This window comes from Chaetodon trifascialis, chromosome 6, assembly GCF_039877785.1.
Source record: "Chaetodon trifascialis isolate fChaTrf1 chromosome 6, fChaTrf1.hap1, whole genome shotgun sequence".
Classification (NCBI taxonomy): domain Eukaryota; kingdom Metazoa; phylum Chordata; class Actinopteri; order Chaetodontiformes; family Chaetodontidae; genus Chaetodon; species Chaetodon trifascialis.
In genome coordinates, this window is record NC_092061.1 from 28,834,956 (window position 1) to 28,856,190 (window position 21,235).

At 39.4% G+C, this 21,235-nt stretch overlaps 1 protein-coding gene across 4 annotated transcripts in view; it reads left to right on the forward strand.

Annotated features, from left to right (window-relative positions):
* Positions 1 to 20,898, forward strand: part of tncb (tenascin Cb) — a 62,491-nt gene extending 41,593 nt beyond the window's left edge. For 2 of the 4 annotated variants that reach the window (XM_070963633.1, XM_070963635.1), the window contains 12 exons: positions 998 to 1,270; positions 4,055 to 4,177; positions 6,077 to 6,220; positions 7,998 to 8,117; positions 8,583 to 8,726; positions 9,063 to 9,193; positions 9,291 to 9,423; positions 10,371 to 10,522; positions 12,350 to 12,446; positions 15,831 to 15,992; positions 17,283 to 17,446; positions 19,977 to 20,898. In XM_070963633.1, coding sequence (XP_070819734.1) covers positions 998 to 1,270; positions 4,055 to 4,177; positions 6,077 to 6,220; positions 7,998 to 8,117; positions 8,583 to 8,726; positions 9,063 to 9,193; positions 9,291 to 9,423; positions 10,371 to 10,522; positions 12,350 to 12,446; positions 15,831 to 15,992; positions 17,283 to 17,446; positions 19,977 to 20,087 — 1,754 coding nt within the window. In that variant the 3' untranslated portion in view covers positions 20,088 to 20,898. The remainder of the gene's footprint in view (positions 1 to 997; positions 1,271 to 4,054; positions 4,178 to 6,076; positions 6,221 to 7,997; positions 8,118 to 8,582; positions 8,727 to 9,062; positions 9,194 to 9,290; positions 9,424 to 10,370; positions 10,523 to 12,349; positions 12,447 to 15,830; positions 15,993 to 17,282; positions 17,447 to 19,976) is intronic. The other 2 variants (XM_070963634.1, XM_070963637.1) reach the window with 1 other exon arrangement.
* The last annotated feature ends 337 nt before the right edge of the window (positions 20,899 to 21,235 follow it).

The following is a 21,235-nucleotide window of genomic DNA, read 5'->3' on the forward strand; positions in this document are numbered from 1 at the left end:
AGAATTATTCTTACAGATGCTGTTGTTTGACAAAGCCTCTTTACTTTGAAATATCTCAGAATAGCACTAGATGGGTCAGAACAGGGGTATCACTTTTTCAAAAAAAAAAAAAAAAAAAAAGTTTGAATTAATTTGAAGAATCATGTGATACATTTAACTGTGAATTCTTTCAAATCCACATAGCTTGTTGTAAATTTTGTGACAGAAATCAGGTCAGGACACACCGGCATATAAGATGTCAAAATTTCACAGTGGAATTTTGAATGTGTTCTGAGCAAAATAATGCATGTGCAAGCTCTTACACCTTGAGGCTCCTCCTTTCTTGAATAACTTCAATAATATACACATTGTCTCAGAGAAGTAAATGGCTTAGAACAGAGAAAATTGAGAGAAGCTCAGAGAGCTATTGTGACTGACTAGCACTTGCCCAGCTGGTTAGCAGTTAGCTTGTTAGCTACAATAATGCAGCTACTAGCTCTGTGAGTACCAAAGTACAGTAGATCTTTTAGAACCAAACATTTATCAAAGACGTGTGGACTAATTTTGCAATGCCACTTTCTAGTGTGGTGTAATGATTATCTGTTAAGCATAGCTTGCTAGTTTTCTCTATTTTGTGTTAGTGAAGAATAGCCTAGTTTCCTGAGTATGCAGTGAATTAGACAGACGTAAAACAACAACAGTTTTTTGGGGGTTTTTTTGTATTTATTTATGGATTTTTTTTATTTACCACATTCAGAGCTTAGTTGGCTAAACAACCTAACCACTGTTTCCTGAAATGCATTTTTTCCATCAGTTTTTCACCAGCTCTCAGTAAAACTCCTCTCGTTCCACTTTGCAAACTCAAGCTGTTTATTTGTTGGCTGATGCTGAGCTTCCATTTAACTAATGCTGGCATTTGCACAAAGACTGATGCACTCTTTTGCTGCTATGTTTCTCAAATGTCAAAGCACTCTTAAGTCCCACAGAGGAGGAAAACTGACTTTCCCCTGTCACTCAGAGGCCGAACCAGAGGTGCAGGCTCTCCTAGTCTCTGATGTCACCCCTGAGAGCTTTAGGCTGGCCTGGACATCTGAAGAGGATGCCTTGGACACCTTTGTCATAATGGTCAGCCAGGCTGAAGGTCCAGGCAAACCAAGAGAGCTGGTACTGGGTGGCGAGGAACGAAGCACAGCCATCACAGATCTCACAGAGGACACAGAGTATAATGTCGAAATTTTTGGGCTCATTTTGGGAAGACGGTCCAAGTCTGTACTGGAGAGGGTGAGAACAGGTACACGGTAAAAAGACAGAAATGAGAAATCAGACCTGTGAACTCATGATATCATGTCTTGTTAGTATCGTCTTTTATGGTAACAGCATGAAAACATGGTAATTAACACCTGTGTTCTGGCATTTGTTTTTTATATTGCAAATCTGTTTGTCTACTAATCTGATAACAAGAGGCACTTCAAGGGTAATTCTGGTATTTTTTACATATTTTGGGGCCTAAATGTCTTATAGGTACAAAACGTTTTGGAATTGGTCCACTAAATCGCCTCAGCCAGCAGCCGCAAAAGAGGCTGTAAAGACTGCTTTGGGGTAAACGCACCCATCAAAGTGCACCCACTAAAAGTGCTTGTTTTGCAACTGACAGGTTCAGATTGTTATTCTAAGTGCCCGACAACATCATGGAAAGGATCACGAAAGAGACAGACCTTGTCAGACAGCCTTTTACTATGGGGAACTGAAGTCGTTATAGCACTCTCTTTTAAGCCACCAAAGTCCTTTGACAAAAATAGTACCTCGTAGAAGACAAGAGTGCTTTGATTGCTTAGTTTGACCCTCTTCACACTTTAAATATGTCTCATATGCAGATTGTATCTATATATGATTTAACTTGATTACCTTTGCATCTTGTATTAATATGTGACTCCATTGTCCAAACTGAGATCTGATTCAGATCAGGTCCAAAAGCAACAAAACAAACAAAAAGATAACAGCCATCTGTGAAGCTGCCCTATTGTTAGGGCTATTCATTGCCTTTTTCAAAGTGGGAAAAAGCCATCTTCAATAGCTGAAATGCTGAAGATAAAATAAGAGGACAATGTTGTTTTATGCAGCTGCTTTTATTGCAGCTGTGGTCAGTGCCACCACTGTCCAGAGGACAGGGGATAGTGATAGAGATCTTCATGGATGAAGAGTGCATGTCAAACCTATGTATGCACCATCAAAGTTTTGATTTTATTTGCAGAAGACTGGTGTTATCCAGCAGAGACACACACTTGTGCTTGGCCATACAGTTCGAGAACTTGTTTGTGGTTTGGTACCTAGTTACAGGTTTTATTTCTGCCCATGTAGTTGTTGCATGTGGATTGAAAACACAATGACATTTACATTTGTGTTCAATGTGGTTCTAATGCATCCCTGACCACCACCGGAGGTTGTTTGGCTGATGCGATCACAATCTGCCACCCATGCTTTTATGTGGTAAAGCACTATCCGATTGCAATCCAATCACCTCAAACACATTTCAATATAAGGCTTAAAGGAGGACTTTGTGTTATTGTGTAACTTTGTTGTTTTAAAGGGTTAGATTGGATTCAAAGTAACTAGTTAAAACAGGTGTATATAATGGCTGTCACTTGTTAAACAAAAAGGATTTTACTCTAACAAAAGGTCTCTCTCTGTAGGGATCTTTTCCATGATGTTGTCAGACACTTGGAATCACAATGTGAGCCTGTCAGTGGCAAAAAGAAAAGTGAAAAAGTGCTTATTTTTAACATTTATCGGCTCAGATTTTCAGTTGCAAAAAACAAGCACTTTTCAGTGGACATACTTTGATGAGCACATTTTCCCCCAATGGTTACGTTGCAGCCATTGCAGCTCAATTCGCAGTTGCCAGGTGAAGCGATCTACTGGACCAACTCCAAAGGTTTTTGTACCTTTTAGTCATTACCCTAAAACCCTAAAATATATAAAAATAGAGCCCAGGTTTTAAAATAATGAAAGTACCCTTTAATGCTACAATTTGACAAAACTGTCATTGTCTCTATATATTAATCCATTGTAATGATGTTGATTTTTTTTTTCAAGATGACTATGTTGTGTGCCACATCACAGCACAATCACAGCTGGTCTTCACAACCCAGGTTTACAGCAGTATGCAAAAACACTCTCACATGGCTCCAGACATTAGGGCTCCAGACTGCTGCTAGATCAGAAGTAGGCTGACAATGGGTTTACTGATCAATCCTCTTATATAGTCTGATATTATGGATATGAAACAACTATACTGATAACGAATTTTTACCATAGCATTGACCTGGTTTTAATGGAAGATTTAGCATATTTTGAACGTCTAAATGCTGTTTCAGTTGTTTATTAATCCTTTAGTGAATATAATTCTGGGTTAAAAATTGTCTAATTTAAAGGTGCTGAATATCTCACTATATCTGCACAAAACTGGCATATCAGCATTGCAGTGTAAACCCAGAACTATCAGAAAAGGCCTTGAAACCTTGTATTCCCCTACTCAGGACATTTACTCAGCTATTTACTCTCCTCCTTTCATTGTGTTATCTTTGTCCAGTCGTCCTCCCATGTGTTGGAGTTGCTCTTTGTAGAGTGTGTGTGGGGGTGGGGGTGGCAAGTTATCTGTGTCCCCGCTCCTCCCTGGGGGTAAGGCTCTACTGTTGTGTTGCGTGGCGCATGTTTCACTTTTGTGTTGCCATGAAATGGGGGCAAGTTAATCTCCTCAAGTCTGTCATGCAAGATACTATGGCTCACTGTTGCTGGGAAGGGTCCCAGGCCTCCCCAGGCCCCCTTTGTCTGTCTACCTCGCTCTCTTTTACACACTCTTTCACTCTGCTCTGAAACAAGCACCTTTCAGTGATGGATCTGCTCTGGCAACATGTGTCTTTTCTTGTCTGCTGCTTAATTCAAAAGCAGAAAATACACCATAGTTTATGTCAATTTTGTTCATTCATTGATGTTCAATGACACCCATACTGTCCAGAAAGCAGTATATATTGACTAAACCTTCTGTTTTCCATTGTTCCTGTCTTTGTTGTGCCAGACCTGGGTTCACCCAAGGGCATCCGCTTCTCTGATGTCACTGATACATCTGCCACCGTTCACTGGGTGGTTCCAAGAGCTCGGGTGGACAGCTACAGGGTCACTTATGTGCCTGCTCATGGGGGTCAGTGGCCTTTTGTGTGACATTCATTCATGACAGAAAACAGGAAGGTCTCTCATCATTCACTTATTTGCAGCACTTGATTCAGCAAAATACCCCTAAACTGACTGAACTGAAAAAAACAAAAAAAACAAAACAGCTTTTCCATAATAAAGCTTGGCATTCTAGTAGTTTTACCCTAAACAACATCAAGAAAATTTGTTTTTATGATTAAATGCTAGGACTTTTTCCGACAAGCTGATAATGAAAATCACATGTGAAATCATAGGTGTATATTGCAGGTAATGAATGACTTCATAGCCAGTATGGACATTCTCACCGCTGTTATTGCCAATCTACCAACCACTTCAATGCTCTACCATCTACAGTGCAAATGCTTTTTTTCAACGATAGACTGATTCTGCCCCCTAGTGACCAGACAGGTATTTACAGTGATGAAGACTGAGAGGTCTAGAGCAAATGAAAATAAACATCATAATGCACAACAAACAAAAAACTCAAATAATCATTAACATTTTTCCATTTGATGAAAATAAGTTAATCGCTACCATTATCTTGTGACTGCTGCACATGATAGGAATAGATATTACCAAGTAACATCATTTAGCCATTCAAGGCCAGTGTCTAGTGTAATGGAAATTTAGATAGATAGATAGATAGATAGATAGATAGATAGATAGATAGATAGATAGATAGATAGATAGATAGATAGATAGATAGATACTTTATTCATGCCCAAGAGAAAAACACAAATTCCAGCATATTCCACAAATTTAAAGGGCATGCAAAGAATTCAAATTTAAAAGTAAAAATGTCCAGTGAAAACAGAATGCAAGTTTAAATGTCCAATGTTTCAGGATTTCAATTTCACCCAGAACACTTTTATGAACATTTTTGAAGACACTAGTCATCATATTAGAAGTTTATTTGCAGATGTGGAAAACACAGGACGATGACATAAAAAGACAGTCGCTGAAGACATTAATTTGACATTTTATGATGTTAACACATTTCTTATGCAAAGAATTATGAATTAATAATCGATTTTACATTTGTTTTACTGTTAATTCCATGATATTTCATTTTAGAATGGGTTTCAAGAATCTCTGCTTGGAGAATATCAGAACCCCAATTGGGTTCTGATATCCTGGATGTTGAAAAACATTCTGCAGGCCTACATATGTGTGTTGGTGACACAAATGGTACAGGAAATCCAACCATAAACAGGAAATCCATTCTAATGTTTAAAATATTTTATTTACACCTGTGTATGTAGGGTACAGTAAAACAATGGATTGAACTCTAATACAGAAGGCAGGTTGAACAAACAAAAATGAGCTTCAATAACATGAAGATGATAGTGAACAAATGAATAAAACAGGCAGGCAACAAAACTGAGGAAGCAGGCTGAGGCAAACCCAAGTAATTCAGTAGAAACTGAACCAACCGGAATAATAAGAGGAACACAGGCGGAAATACCAGCGAAGAACACAAGCAACAAATGCAGACGACCTGGCAACTGAAAGAGGGAAAACACGTTGACAACATACACAAGAGGCAAATTGTCTAATGAAACACAAGTGACACATGAAAGCACACAAACACAGGAAATGAAACAAAACATGACACATGAGGAGAGTGAACCTTCAGCATAAAACAAGAAATAACTAAACTAAAACCCAAAACCATTACATTTGTATTGTCTCGTCTGACTGTAATCGACTTGCAAAAAAATATCATATGGAGAAACATTCTTCTGCAGATTCTGGAGAGTGGCGGTTAAATCGTGAGGTTATACTGTGAAATTTGAGAGAACACCATGATCTAAGCAAGTACTACTTCAGCTAGGTTCCCAATATCTTAACTTTATTCATCCAAATGATGAATTGTTTTTACTTGCAGGAAATGCTAAAACACTGACAGTGGACGGCTCGGAGTCTCAGACCGTACTGCCCAACCTCACTCCCGGGGTCACTTATGAGATCACTGTCATTGCTGTCAAGGGTCAAAGGGAGAGTGAGCCTGGATCAGACAGTGTCACCACAGGTGTGCAGAACTAACACTATGAGACACACACACATTCATTATCTTAAGGCTAGATATACAAATGTATATTTTACTTGGTTTAGACAGTTTTGTGATACTGTCATAACTTGATAACTACTGTTATACTACATGCACGTGTCTCACCAGATTTTTGATATCTGTATTTTTTATAATTTTATATCACTTCATATTTCTATTTTTCTACTGTTTTTATATTATGAGTCAAACCTATTGTTCTAATTATGTTCTAATTAAGCACTCTATTGCGCATCAGTGCTGGAGGACATGGATTCTTATTCGGAAGATAGGTGAACATTGTCTTGGCATTTAGCTTCGTTATATTTCTGTTTTTCGTCACTGTGTCTGCTATGTTTGTAGTTTCCTCTCTGGCACTTAATTGGCACTTAACTTCTTGCACAGTTACAGACCTAAACTGCACTGTTATTGGCTGGGCTCTTCCCGTCCTTCCTCCAGAAACGTACCAAGCACAGCAAGTTTCGATAAAAATTAGGAAATACGAGCAAAGCTGACCTGGCCAGTCATCTATGCAAAGTGTTTGGAAAATGGCAGGTATAAAAAAAAAATACTTGGCAGGTGATTTGATGAACCATCTGCCTATCGCCTAACTTCGACCAATCAGACCAACGAACCATATGACGTTGTAAGAGTGCTAAGCTCTTTCCGAAGCCAGTCGGGTCAAGAGCCGAAACGTTGTTTCCACCGAGTGAATCTACCTGCGCTGCTCGTTGGTCTTCTGTCTGTGATGAAATAATCTGCAATTCTTACAGACCTGATGCTATAGTACAGCGGTGCGCAACCTTTTTTGCGCCACAGGCAGGTTTCAAGTAAAGCAATAATTTGCCGGACCGGCAGAGAAACGAATAAAAACTAATTACTGTACATACAACTCACCATTACGCTGAATGTAGTCGTTGTAATTAGTAGGAGCCCTGCCCTTGTTTCTCTTCAACGAGAAGGCTTCATTGCCTCATATGCGAGCCTGTCGCCACATATTACCGAGAGCGGGCTTGGTGCGTGAGAAACACCTGAAGCGATAAACCCGTATATTAAGTAGGACTGCTGATATTGTCTCTTAAATGCAGCTTTCTCTTTCTTGGCAGTTGTAGGCTCTTATTCTTCTGTCTCATCGTTTGGCCTTTCCCCGTTCCGAAGAACTCTCCAAATACGTTTGTTTTTTTTACTAATTTTTGCTAGCTTGTTGGCTTACTTATTTACTACCGTATCACGTGACCGAAACGAGCGGTTTGACGTGTACAGAGGAACAGGCGGATGCGCCTTATTTTCAAAATAAACCAAATAGCCCACGGACCGGTACCGGTCCGTGTCCGTGGTTGTGGACTGCTGCTCTAACGTACTATTTACTGTACTGACTTCCTGTAACTTTTATCAGTGTGTGTCTATCCTGGGTCAGATTCCGGGAAAATCCTGCATACTGTACTTTACCTTTCAGAACAATTCAAATAATATCCATAGCAAAGATGAGATAAAAGAACTAATGGAAAATAAGTGGTGTTGGTGTCAGTATTGGATTCAACTGAGGTAAACACATTTACAGTCATTTGTATTCAAGCAGTAGCATGCTTAAAAAAGTGGAGATGTGTTGCTTCCTTCTAATGTACTTGGAGAAATGATGTCTGTGTGTGTACCTTGCACACTGATAGTAGTAATATCAACCTGATGTGTGTGTGTGTGTGTGTGTGTGTGTGTGTGTGTGTGTGTGTGTGTGTGTGTGTGTGTGTGTGTGTGTGTGTTACAGCTCTGGATAAGCCCCGTGGTCTGACCGCAGTCAACATCACAGACACTGAAGCTCTGCTGCTCTGGCAGCCTGCCATCGCTACTGTAGATGGTTATGTCATCACCTATAGTTCAGACTCAGGTATCCAGTGTACACACATGCATGTACACACAATCTTAACACTGAGACAACACAACAGTTCTTCTCCCACTATCTGTTGTTGAATCATGATGAAGATGCTGAAAAATGATGATGATGATGATGATGATGATGATGATGATGGCGATGATAATGATGACCATTAGATGATCATTACCATCTGGAAATGAAGAACTAATGACAATTATTTCTTACTGCAAGGAATTAGTTCAGATGTGCAAAGAAAATCAAGTTTTCTAAGATGTTTCCCAAAAGTTTTCTCCAGGGATCATATTTGAATGAGCAAACAGGTCCAATTTCACAATAATCAGTTTTAAATAAAATAGTAATATTTGTCCTACTCATTTGTCCAAATCAAGTTTGCTTCCTCTTATACAATCAGCCTCTCATCCTCCATGTTTGTCCTTGATGTGCTAACATAAGGCCGGCCTGGTTGTGTTGTTCCAGTGGCTCCAGTGATGGAGCGAGTGTCAGGGAACGTTGTGGAGTTTGAGATGAGCTCTCTGACGCCAGCAACACACTACACTGTGAAGGTCTATGCTGTGAGGGACTTGGCGAAGAGTGCAGCCACTACAACTGAGTTTACCACTGGTGACAGCTCCTCTCTAAACATTGTTCTGTTTTTTTCATGACACATGAATTCTTAGCTTTACAGATTCAAGCTAATTTAAAAGGCCATATTTGCCAAGTCCAGTTAAAGCAGTTTCTTCATTGCAACTTCAAATTGTGATTTAATGTGAAACAGAACTGCATTGTGTCACAATCTGAGATAACCAGATGTTGTTTGTTGTACGTTATTAAGATTACTGCATGATTGCATGACTACATTCATGTGAATGAAAGGTTAATTAAAACATAAATGACATCACAAAAAGTTGAGACACAGAACAAAATATGAACTTGTTGAAAAGGTTGTTGTGTTTATAGATGTGGATGCCCCTCAAGACCTGGCAGCCAATAACATCCAAACGGAGAACGGCATGCTAACCTGGAAGCCGCCTCGTGCTGACATCACTGGATACATTCTCAGCTTTGAGTCTGCAGACGGCACTGTGCGGGTAGGTCGGCACTGTGCCTCAGATTCTGGTCTAACTGGTCAGTAGATCATCGAAATGTGTTCCAGAATAAAATGTTTGCACATGTTTCCTCCTTCAGGAGGTGGTCCTAAGTCCCACTGCTGTCTCCTATAACATGGCTCAGCTCAGCGCCTCCACAGAGTATTCAGTCAAGCTGCAGGCTATTGCTGGTCCTAAGAGAAGCAGAGTCATCACTACTGTCTTCACCACCAGTGAGTGGACTCATGTACACACTGGACAGGTTTTAGCTGGACAGGTGTGCTGTGTGTCTGTTGCAAGACATCTCAAAAAGTATTATATAGATCTGTCTAGGTGTATTTTTAGTACTATTAACACATTTGTTGACAAATGTCCTCATTTAAAATTCAGAACTCCTGAACTTTGTAAAACAGGATCCTGAAAGATTAGCAAACTTTAAGAAATCTGTCTTTGCACAGAAGAGAGGAGGCATTTATCCTATTTGTTTGATAGTTTGGTAACTCTACTTTGGTAGTAGTTGTCAGTAGTTGGTAGCACTGTCATATGACATCAGGAAGGTCTCATGCTGTTGAGGGGAGCCAATTTCCTCCAGGTGGTTCAGTTTTCTCCCACAGTCTAAAGACATGTATTTTAGGTTAACTGGAAACTAGCAGGTATGGATGTGAGTGAGACTGTGTTCATTTCCCTACAATGTTATCCTAATTCACTAAAATAAAAAAATACTTAAAGTGATGTGCCACTCTCTCTGCACCTTTATGCACTGTACTTTGATTCACAAAACCCTTAAAGTCAGCTAGACATCCATATTGGCAATATAGCAAAGATATTTTTGCAGTCCCATCCACTATCCCTTATTACAGAGTAAGTTTAATACACTTTGCTGATTATTCCATCACTTTGTGTGTGTGTGTGCGTGCGTGCGTGTGTGTGTGCGCGCGCGTGCGCGTGCGTGTGTGTGTGTGGCGACATGAATGTGTTTACACAGTCTTCTATTAAGCTTTCCTACTGGGACAAAACGCAAGCCCCCATAATGTAAATTATTAAATTTTATGGAGAAGACTTAGATAGGTGGTAGGTTAGGATTAAGAGTTAGGGTTAGGAGAAGTCTCCAGAAAATAAATGTAAGTCTATAAAATGCCCACTGAAGTGATAGAAAAAGTGTGTGTGTCTCTGTGTGTAGCGGGTGTGCTGTACAGATACCCCAGAGACTGCTCCCAAGCCCTACTGAATGGCGACACCTCATCAGGTCTGTACACCATCTATCTGGGTGGAGACGAGAGCCAGCCAATCCAGGCTTACTGCGACATGAGCACTGATGGAGGTGGATGGATTGTAAGTGTTCTGCCCCCGCTTCTGTGTGTGTGTGTATGACACGGCCTAGCCTACTACATCAGCTCGGCAGATAGCTAACAGTTTCCTCAAGATAAAGAACGAAGCAGCTTTCATTCTTTCCAAACTTTACTCAGGAAGCACTGTAAAACTAGACAGATAAAAGAATACATCTTTTAGTATTTCATTCAGTTACAGACGTTGTTGAAGAACAATATTGTTATTTTGGCTGTTTTAAACGTATAGCAACAAATGCGCTAGCTTATGGCTAACGTATATGGGAAATTCCATTACGATGCTAGCTGTTAGCATATATGATCAAAATGCACATTTCGAACGAACTTGGATTCATTAACAAAGGATTTCTATACGAGTATTCTAATTATTCAATGTCAAAATGACTGTATGAGCCTGTACTCACAGGCAAACGTGTTTTCTGGCCAACTAAAGTCATAAGAGAAAAAGAAGTGACGTTTACTTCACCATGTATCATCGAAGCTACGGCAAGACTACTAGTACCAAATAAACTTAACATTAGTAGTCATTACTAGAGATCTCCCTTTCCCCAGATGATCATCAGAATATTCACAGTAAATAACTGGCTAACAGGGACATATGTCAGGCCTGGAATTTTTAGGGCAAGGCCGCTTTAGCCTTTGATAGATACAAATTTATTGGAACGTCTTGGCCGAACTGTAGGCCACCAAGACTTAAGTTAGTGCTGCAATACATTAAGTGCTAATTATGTATTATGAAGAAAAAATAAAACTATACAATTAATGATTAAGAGTCAGCGTATTCTAAAACAGCACTGAGTTTATTAAAACTGTAAGATGAATGTTTTTTTTTCTATTTTTATTTTTTCCACAAACTGCTATCTGATTGATTTAGGATTTTTTTAACAACTCATTGTAAGTTAAGTGATGTATTATTATATATTTATCATTTATTTCTGTAAATGGGCTAAGGGGATCAGAATTAATCTGAGCAAGTCGACACCCATCTGACTTCATAAGAGCAGTCACAAAATGACTTAAAAACTTTTTTTTACACTTTAAACATTAAACACACTGATGAGAAACTTCTCAAGGTGAGGCTACCCTCCTCTGGTCACTAGATACAATGCAGACACACAGCAGCTGACAGAAAAAGGAGGTCATATTATACAGAGAAGTATTAGCTGTTTCTGGGTGAATAAATGTTAATGTTACCTATAAAAGGGAAGCTAAAGAAAGGGCAATGAGATTGCCGAGCTGTCATGTTTCATCATTTGTTATTAATACCATCCACTATGTCATGTTTAGGAAAACAGTTTAAAAAATTTGCATACAAAAGGGCAACCATTTATAGCTTACTGCTGTTTAGAAACTGAGTACAATTAGCTGTTAATTAGCCAGATCAGTCACTGTCAGGCATCAATACCGACACACACAATTAGACTGTAAACCACTAATCAAACAAATAACTAACCAGAGTCAGAATGCTAAAAAAAATAAATAAAAAATAAAACTATAGTATGTGAAGTTGATGGAAGTGCCCTGAGCCTCCTATTTTAAGGGAAGACATTAGGTATGAGAGCTTTACAGTTTCAAAAATACAATTTCTCACTAAAATTTAGGCTTGTTGATGTATCACATACACACACTCATAACTCTGTTAATTCACGGAAATAAAAGGGTGTGTCCCTGGACGCATATCCAGGATACTTTCAAGATTCTTTGGCTTTTTGCAAGATTTTGTTTTGTTTTGAAAACCCTTATGGGTCTAATAGGAATGTCTGGTGAACAGTAAAATATCACGATTCATTTCTTGCTGTTTTTCTTTTTGCAGGTTTTCCTCAGACGCCAGAGTGGTAGACTAGAGTTTTTCCGCAACTGGAAGAACTACACTGCTGGCTTTGGTGACATGAATGATGAATTCTGGCTGGGTAATGTCTTACAAATGTCAGAGCGCAACACTTAAAGATATGGTCATATGTTCCATTAGTATTTAAGGTGATTTACACAAAATCAACAGTATCCAGTGTTTTCAGTGTCATCCATTGCTGATGTGATGTCGTTTCATTCATTCATTCTTTATTTACAATCTTGAAAAATCATTCAGGGCATGCTCTCAGGTCCAATGATGCCGAGCGTGCAGTTAAATAGAATAAACACAAAAATGATTAATGAGAAAACAAACAGCACAACACAGTTAAAAACAGTTACGTTCAAGGATGAAGCAGTTTGTTATTGTGGTTTAAAGTGACTTTCGTCTACAAGTGTGTGAAGTTTCAATGCATGGTGTAAAATATTCTCAGTACGAACAGCACATAGACTAAAAGCAGCTTTCCCAAATTCAGTGTTTCCATGTGGGACTTCAGGCATTAGATAGTGAAAAAATGCAATGGACCAGTTTAAAAAGAAAGTGATCTATGATTGCGTGTTGCCATTCAGGGTTTTAAAGATAAATAGAAAGTGCTTGCCACATCTTACTGTTAGAGATGCCCACCTGATCTTTTCATAGAAGATACAATAATGAGTAGAATAGCTGTCACCAGTAGTGAATCTTGTGATCATGTAAGAGTGTTAACATAAATTGTGAATAAGACAGGACCCAATATCCAACCTTGTAGAATCCCCCTTGACAGTGGTAAAAATAAAAAACATAATTTTCCAAAATCACACTATGAGACAGTTAGTGCTGAAAACATTTATCTGACTTAGAATCAAACCAGTGTCACATAACCTCTATAGGAGCACAGCAGCATCAGCAGTATCAAATGCTCTTTTTAAATCTACCATGAGGACAGCACAATATTTCTCTTTGTCAGCAGCAGACACAATTTCATTTGTAATCAAAGTAATAGTAGTGACAGTACTATGCTAATATCTGAAACCTGATTGCTGGGGAATTCACACAGATTTTCTGGAGAAGAAAGACCTGAACTGATTATTAACTAATGACTCCAGGACTTTAGCAAGACATGACAACTTAGAAATTGGCTGGTAGTTAAGATCCTTTTTGTCATCACACTTATGCAGTGGGACTACATCTGCAGATTTCCAGACCTGATTAACAACTACAGTAGAAATGGAGAGATTAAATAGATAGATGTAATTATTCAGCAATGAATGTGGCACAGAGATTTAAAAAGGGGTCTAGTTTAACTACCTCCTGTTGCTTTCCTGCAGTCAATAGCTTGCAATGCTCCTTCTAACAGTAGAGGACGTGAAGGCCTATGGGGTGAGCTGAGAGGTACAGTTTAAGGAGGGCACATGGCCCAATGGCTGGCTATTAAGAGCAGGTCCTGGGTACACCATATCAAACTGATTCCCAGCAGCAGCAAAAGTGTGTGTGAAAGCATGGCAAGTCTCTGATGATGTATTCATTATGCAGTCATTAAATGTAACACAAGAAGAAATAGTTATAGAGAATTTGGTTTTGTTTACATGTACTGCTTTCAGAAATTTTGACAAATTTGTAAATAGCTCTAGATTAATTGTATGTGACAGTTGGCCTTTTCTTGTCTAAAGGAGGATGTGCAGTTATTTCTCAGTTGTCTAAAAGTCAGCCAGTCGGCAGCTTCACCAGTACACCTCACTAGGGCCGAGGCTTTGTCCCACCTCCCTCCCGAACCAGAGTCTTGATCTTTCTTTAATCCTACTGTAAGGTTTTTTAAAAGGTCCATGTCTGTTACTTTGCAAGTAATGCATTTTTGTAAAATATTCCAATGGCAGGTCATCTGGTATTTCAGAGGTGCAATGTAATGTATGTACTCTACAAAAGTTCTGCATTTATTCAATTCTAATAATAATTATAATGATAATTATTATTATTATTATAAAGTTATGTTTCATTGAAGAATTTAACAATTGCATGAATACACTAAATATAAATGGTAGAGTTGGGCGGTATCCAAATTTTGATACCGTCAAACTTTCCCCACATTTTCCCGGGGTATACGGTATTACCGTGACTAATTAAAAATCACTTTGCGGGGCAGCGTGACATCCGCGCAGTTCAGACGGTCAATGCTCACGCGAAGAAGCACCAGTCCTAACTTGTAGCATACCAGAATGACGGGTGGAAACTCAGTTAAAAGCCTCTACCAAGCATTGGCACCCAAACGAAACATAATTCATACCCCACGAAATTATATGCGCATTTAACGACAAACACGAAAATAGCGCACGTCAATGGCACTGCATCTGATGATTTCACCACTTCACGCAAACCACCAAAGCCCGGTATCATACGAAAGCAGAGAGTCTGATGATCACGAAGATGTGTGCCTCCACACTGTGCGACGGAAACTCGGCGAGCTAGCAGCCAAAGAGTACCAGAAAAAAAAACTTCGCTAAATCATAAAGTACGTTTTACCTTTGCTGTTTTGTGGTCAAAAGTTATGTACCAGCCCGAAAAAACGTTGCTAATGTCTCCTCCTATGACTCTGCGTTAGTTTGAGATCAATTACGAAGGTCCTGCTTGTTTACATAAAAAGCAGGGGATTTCTAGAGTGGAGGTCGAGAGCTCTTCATGCAATAACCTATCTCTGGGGTTACTTCCTGCTGGATCGTCATTGGTGTTTCTATGGTGAATGTGGGCGGGTCGCTGAGCTATTGTCCGGCGTAACCACGCAGTTGGTTTCAACGCTCTGTCTCGTGAAAGAACAGAGCGCTCAGAGAGGACTCTGCTGAGCAGCCCAAAGTGTTATTTTACTGTTTTATTTGCATTTCGTCCTTTTACGAGAGCTAAGAAGAATAGCAAGCAGAAAAAAAGGCTGAAAAAGCGTTTTCAACAGAGGAGTCTCTCCGTATGCTTGGACGAGATAATGGTACTGTGCCCAGACGCGCCCATATGAGCGCCTGGACATACCTGTGTTAAAACATCTGTAAAACTGCTCAGGTTCAGTTTCTTTTAGCAAATAATTTTGCACAGTCACCTTTTTCCCGAGTAAAAAATCAACCAGATACATTGAACGGAGTGGACTTCATTTTTGTTATGATGATGCTACAATTATGTTAGACCCCTATAGACCTATATGCGCAGCATTTTTTTAATGACGGTAATGAAACTGATACGTTGCAATTTTTAGATACCGCGGGATACCTTATTACTGGATTACCGCCCAACCCTAATAAATGGATACACTTTGAATTGTGAATCCAACTATCATTTAGTCTTATTAATGACATACATTTTTACTTATTTAAATGTAAACTAATGTTTTATCTGATAACCATATCTTGTCAAAGCTGTCATTGAATTGTTATTACTGCTACATACATACATACATACATACATACATAAAATCTCCTCTCTCCCACAGGTCTTTCTAATCTGCATAAGATCACAGCTGGAGGTCAGTATGAGCTGCGGGTTGACCTGCGAGATAAGGGAGAAACAGCCTATGCTCAGTACGACAAGTTCTCTGTCTCTGAACCTCGGACTCGCTACAAAGTCCATGTAGGAGGATACAGTGGAACGGCAGGTAAAGCTGACTTCTGTAGCCTGCAGCCAAACATGTACATGAAACTTTTGTTTGTTTCTCAATACTTTTTGATTTTGCTATGCTGACTGTGGCACTCAGCCCCAAACCCATTAGGCCTTTATATAAATATTTTCAAAAACCTCTGGCACCTTTAAAGATCTTAAGCATTCAGGCTGAAATCTGTCAGTGTTGGTTTCATTATTGGGCTGTGCTCATTAATAATTATTTTCACAAAAGACAAACAAACACAAATGTAAACTGGAAACTGGAAATTCAGGTGTCCGACTTCCTAAAGTGGCAACAACAACAACACAGAAAGTCCATCAGAACAAGAAGGGTATCCTCCTCTGATAGAAAATAAGCGTTGTTCACCAAGTGTGTGGGGGAAATATTCACTTTTTTTACTGCAACAAATATATAATCAGTACTTTTCATGCACATATATTTGCATTATATTTGAACTGCATACAGAACTTGTTTTGGGATATTGATGTCATTGTGCAAAGTGTGTTTACCAAAATGTGTCATTGTAAGAAAATAAAATAGTAAACTGAAGCCGAAGTGCACTGTTATCTTACTTTTTAAATATTTTTTTTATTTTGGGTCTCTTATTTGGATGGGCTTGGTTCTTTTTTAAATTTTTTTATAAGGTTTTCTTTCTGAGGCTATTTTCATGATATGATGATTGATTTTCATCATTTTCATTTTCACTGACAGTTTTCTGAAACATTTTCTCCATCCATCCATCCATTTTCTATGCCGCTTATCCCTTGGGGGCTGGAGCCTTTCTCGGCTGTCAACGGGCCAGAGGCGGGGTACACCCTGGACCGGTCGCCAGCCGATCGCAGGGCACATACACACACCATTCACACTCACACTCACACCTAGGGGCAATTTAGAGTTACCAATCAACCCAATGAGCATGTTTTTGGTCTGTGGGAGGAAGCCGGAGTGCCCGGAGAGAACCCATGCATGCACGGGAAGAACATGCAAACTTCACACAGACCCGGGAATTGAACCTGCGACCTTCTTGCTGTGAGGCACGCGCACTACCTGCTGTGCCACCGTGCAGCCAAACATTTTCTCATTTAGTCATTTTGTAACATGTAAAAAAAGTTACCTGAATATGTTATGTAATCTTTTTTGCACACGTAGTGGCCAACGCATAGTTTCTATCTGTTGTGTTGTTGCAGTGTTTATCCACTACATAGATGCAGTGGTTCACCTGTTCCTAAAAGAAACTATACCACACATCATTTTGTCCACTCTCTTTGCTGTGTGTCTTTGCAGGTGACTCTATGACCTACCACCACGGTCGTCCATTCTCTACTTATGACCATGACAACGACATTGCTGTAACCAACTGTGCCCTGTCCTACAAGGGAGCATTCTGGTATAAAAATTGCCACCGTGTCAACCTCATGGGACGATATGGAGATAACAGTCACAGCAAGGTATGCTATGACTGTGTAGCCTGTAGTACAGTTATTGTATGTCTTAAAATGGAGAGCGATTCTTAAATTAGGCTCACTGAGGGGCTGCTGTGGTCACTGAGAGTCCTTGATGGAGTTCCATTAGTCTTTAAAATGAGAGTATTACCAGATTCCTGAAGAGGGTTCAGGTGTATTTGAAATCTTCTCCCAGTTTGGGCTTTCATTGGCCTACAGTTAGGATCACTGAGTCCATCACAATTTTTAGTCTTTGATGGGGTTCCATCAGACTTATCCTTTACTGTACTGCCCTCTGGGCACAAGTAAAGGTCCCTTAGGTATAGACAAGCTTCCCTTGAGAAAAGCCTGGGACAATGAAGTCTAACTAACTAACGAATGAACAAACTGACCACCTGACTAACAGAAGTTCTTGAGAAGATTCTGAGCATCTTTCATGGGGTTATAGCAGTCACTGGGAGAGTTCCAATGATGCTGCTTTAAAGCAGGTTAATTTTATTGTTATTTAAATTGATGGAAAAGTCAAGAAACCATTCTACTTACCGCATTTACTTTACAATTACAATTAGTCATTTGGCAGATGCTTTTATCCGAAGCGACGTACATGCGAATTCACATAACGATGACACAGCATCGGGGGCAGTTTTGGGGTTCAGTATCTTGCCCACGGATACTTCAGCATGTGGACTGCCGAGGCCAGGGATCGAACCACCAACCTCCTGATTGGCCTACCTCCTGAACCACAGCTGCCCCCTGATCTGTGTTCATAACAAAACCAGAACTAACAACAGAGGTCATCTCATCGGACAAAATTTTACAAAAAGAGACCCCATTTACACCAGGTATTAAAATTGGGATCTGTGTCCGGATACTTTTTCTGGATAATAACCCATCCGATCTTACTTTTGCATTTACACATGGTATTTTTAATGCAATCTTGGTATCCTCATTGAGATCTGCAAAAGTACGCATTGTGTCATTTATTGAGCTAAGGGGAAAATTTCTAAACTCTGTGAAGTGCTGTCTACAACAAATTCTTAATTATTTGTCCCTTCTTGTAAATTTGGCAAATATAATACTTTAAATTATTCCTTTCTTTGAGTAAAAATGTGTCACTTCGTTCCGGTGTGTTGCAGTACTGCTATGTAGAATTTTGTGACTAGATAAATTATAAACCATTTTAACAGCAGATCAACTGCACAGATAATGCAAAGCACATCGTCACACAGTTATTTCTTATTGTGAATAATTCATTTTTTCATCCACATTGCTTTCTTTTTTCACACAGTACTGTTGACTACAGTACTGTCACACGACTGGATTACTGTAACTCTCTGTATTTTGGCCTGGACCACTCTCTCTTGCACCGCCTGCAATTGGTACAAAATGCAGCTGCCCGTCTTCTCACTGGCAAACGCAAGCGTGACCACATATCCCCTGTCCTAGCTTCGCTGCACTGGCTCCCGGTTGCTTTCAGAATTGATTTTAAAATTCTATTGTTTGTTTTTAAAGCTCTCAATGGCTTAGCTCCTGAGTACCTGACTGAGCTCCTCTGTATCCACGCCCCTGCCAGAACTTTGAGATCCTCAAATCAGCTGCTACTGGCCGCCCCAAAAAATGAGGCTAAAAACTAAAGGTGACCGAGCCTTTGTGGCGGCAGCCCCTAGGCTCTGGAACAACTTGCCCTGGCACATCCGCTCCGCGGGATCAATTGAGGTTTTTAAATCCTCCCTAAAAACACACCTCTTCTCCTTGGCTTTTAATCAAGTCTAAGTGGACTCCTGGCAAAATTTTAATTTTAATTTAATTTTAATTCTATTCTATTTTATTTTATCCTATTTTACTGCATTGTTTTTATTTTTTTATTATTGTTTTATTTATTTGCTGCATTGTTGGGGTCATTTTATAATTTATCCTTTTACTCTGTACAGCACTTTGGTCAACCCCGGTTGTTTTAAATGTGCTCTATAAATAAAGTTTGAGTTGAGTTGAGTTGAGTTGATAAGGCATCTGTTGGTGCTTTTATGGAACAGAATAGACATATAATTAGAGGTGTGCCTCTTTCAGCCTTCTTGCTTGCTAACTGTGAGCCACAACCTATATTTTACATGAGCTAAAAACAAATATCTGAATGTTGTATATGGATGTGAGTACATTATATGGATTGCATTTAAATCGATGTAAGATCTGATCAAAATGCAAGCCAGACTACCTCTAGATGTGGTCAGGCAGATCGGATTACATTCTGATCATGACACATTCACACCTTGGATTAACATGCATTTTCCTTACCTGGACAATGTGTGGTATAGATGGCATTTTAATACCATATGTAAATACAGTGAGTGGCACTGGACATAATATGACAGACAAGACAAGACATAATTTGGAGTTTCCTGAATTGTCCGATATTGGTGTACTTGTTGGTTGCTTTGGCTGTAATCTGAATTTGTGACAGGAACAAGCTAAGGCTAAGGAACTCCACTTTACTACTTCTATTTTGACTAACATCATTTGTCCATCTCCTTCTCTCTAGGGTGTGAACTGGTTTCACTGGAAAGGTCATGAGCACTCAATCGAGTTTGCTGAGATGAAGATCAGGCCATCCAACTTTAGAAACCTAGAGGGGAGGAGGAAACGATCGTAAATGATCCATCACCAACAAAAACGACAACACTGATACTACTCTGTCTGGACTTCCCATAAATCACTTTGACTCACACACCCACACACCCTGCAGCAACCAAAGCCACTGCCGAGAGCCTTGCTGCCTCCATGTGAAACCATCACATCTTCCCTCCTCCCATTCGCTCACAGATCAGCCTCAACTCCATAACCCCATCCCCCATGATATGGTTGTGGAAATGCTGCCAGTGTGGAAATCAATGTGCATGTTACAAACTGGACTTAAGCCCACACAAATTCTACTCATGCACCAAAGAGAGCAAAAACAACTCCATCTCACATGATTCCAATCCTTTCTCTTGTGTTGCAGCATTTGTGGGGAGGTGAATGTGCAGCTTATGTTATGTACAGTAATTAATACAATTCCCTATTTCACATCCAAGTCATATTCAGGATTTTACAGAAAAAACAGGCTGTTTATAGTACAACGTGGTCTTGTTTAGGTTCAGGGCCTCTTTGCTGCAACCAATAAAACTCAACTGGATTCTCCTAGAAATTGTAGTCCTTGTACAGTACTGTACATGTATACATCTGATTTGAACATTTGAAAAAGGATATTCCTCAGATGACACTGCTCAGATGTCAGATATCTCCATCTAACTTGCCATTTGTTTGTGCAACTTAACTTGTCTCTTTGTCACTTTGTCCTCCTCAGGTTCCCTCATCTCCCACAGTGTAAGTCAACATCTAATGTGAAAGAAATGGAAATGAAAAAAAAAGAAAAAAAAAGTCCAATGTCAGCCCATGTGGGTGGCAATGTTTCAATTCATCATGTGAGTCCCTGAAGGCATCATGCTACAGCCACAGTCTCATGTGTTAAAGAGCTAAAAATCAGAGAAAAGATGTGTTTTGATTTGTTTTGTTTCTCATATAAATCCAAGACAGAATCTCTTACTCTATATATAATGAAATGCGGTGATTACATTTTTTTCATTGTTTTTGCAAAATGTGAATACAGTGCATATTATGTGGAACAAGAGAATGTCATGTTGTTCACACAAAAGATGTTGATACTCAAACAATGAAAAAAGGCCAATCCATTTGACACAGTAAGATCTTGTTACTTATGTTGATGACGGTAGTGTTTAAACACGACAAAATTGGAAAATT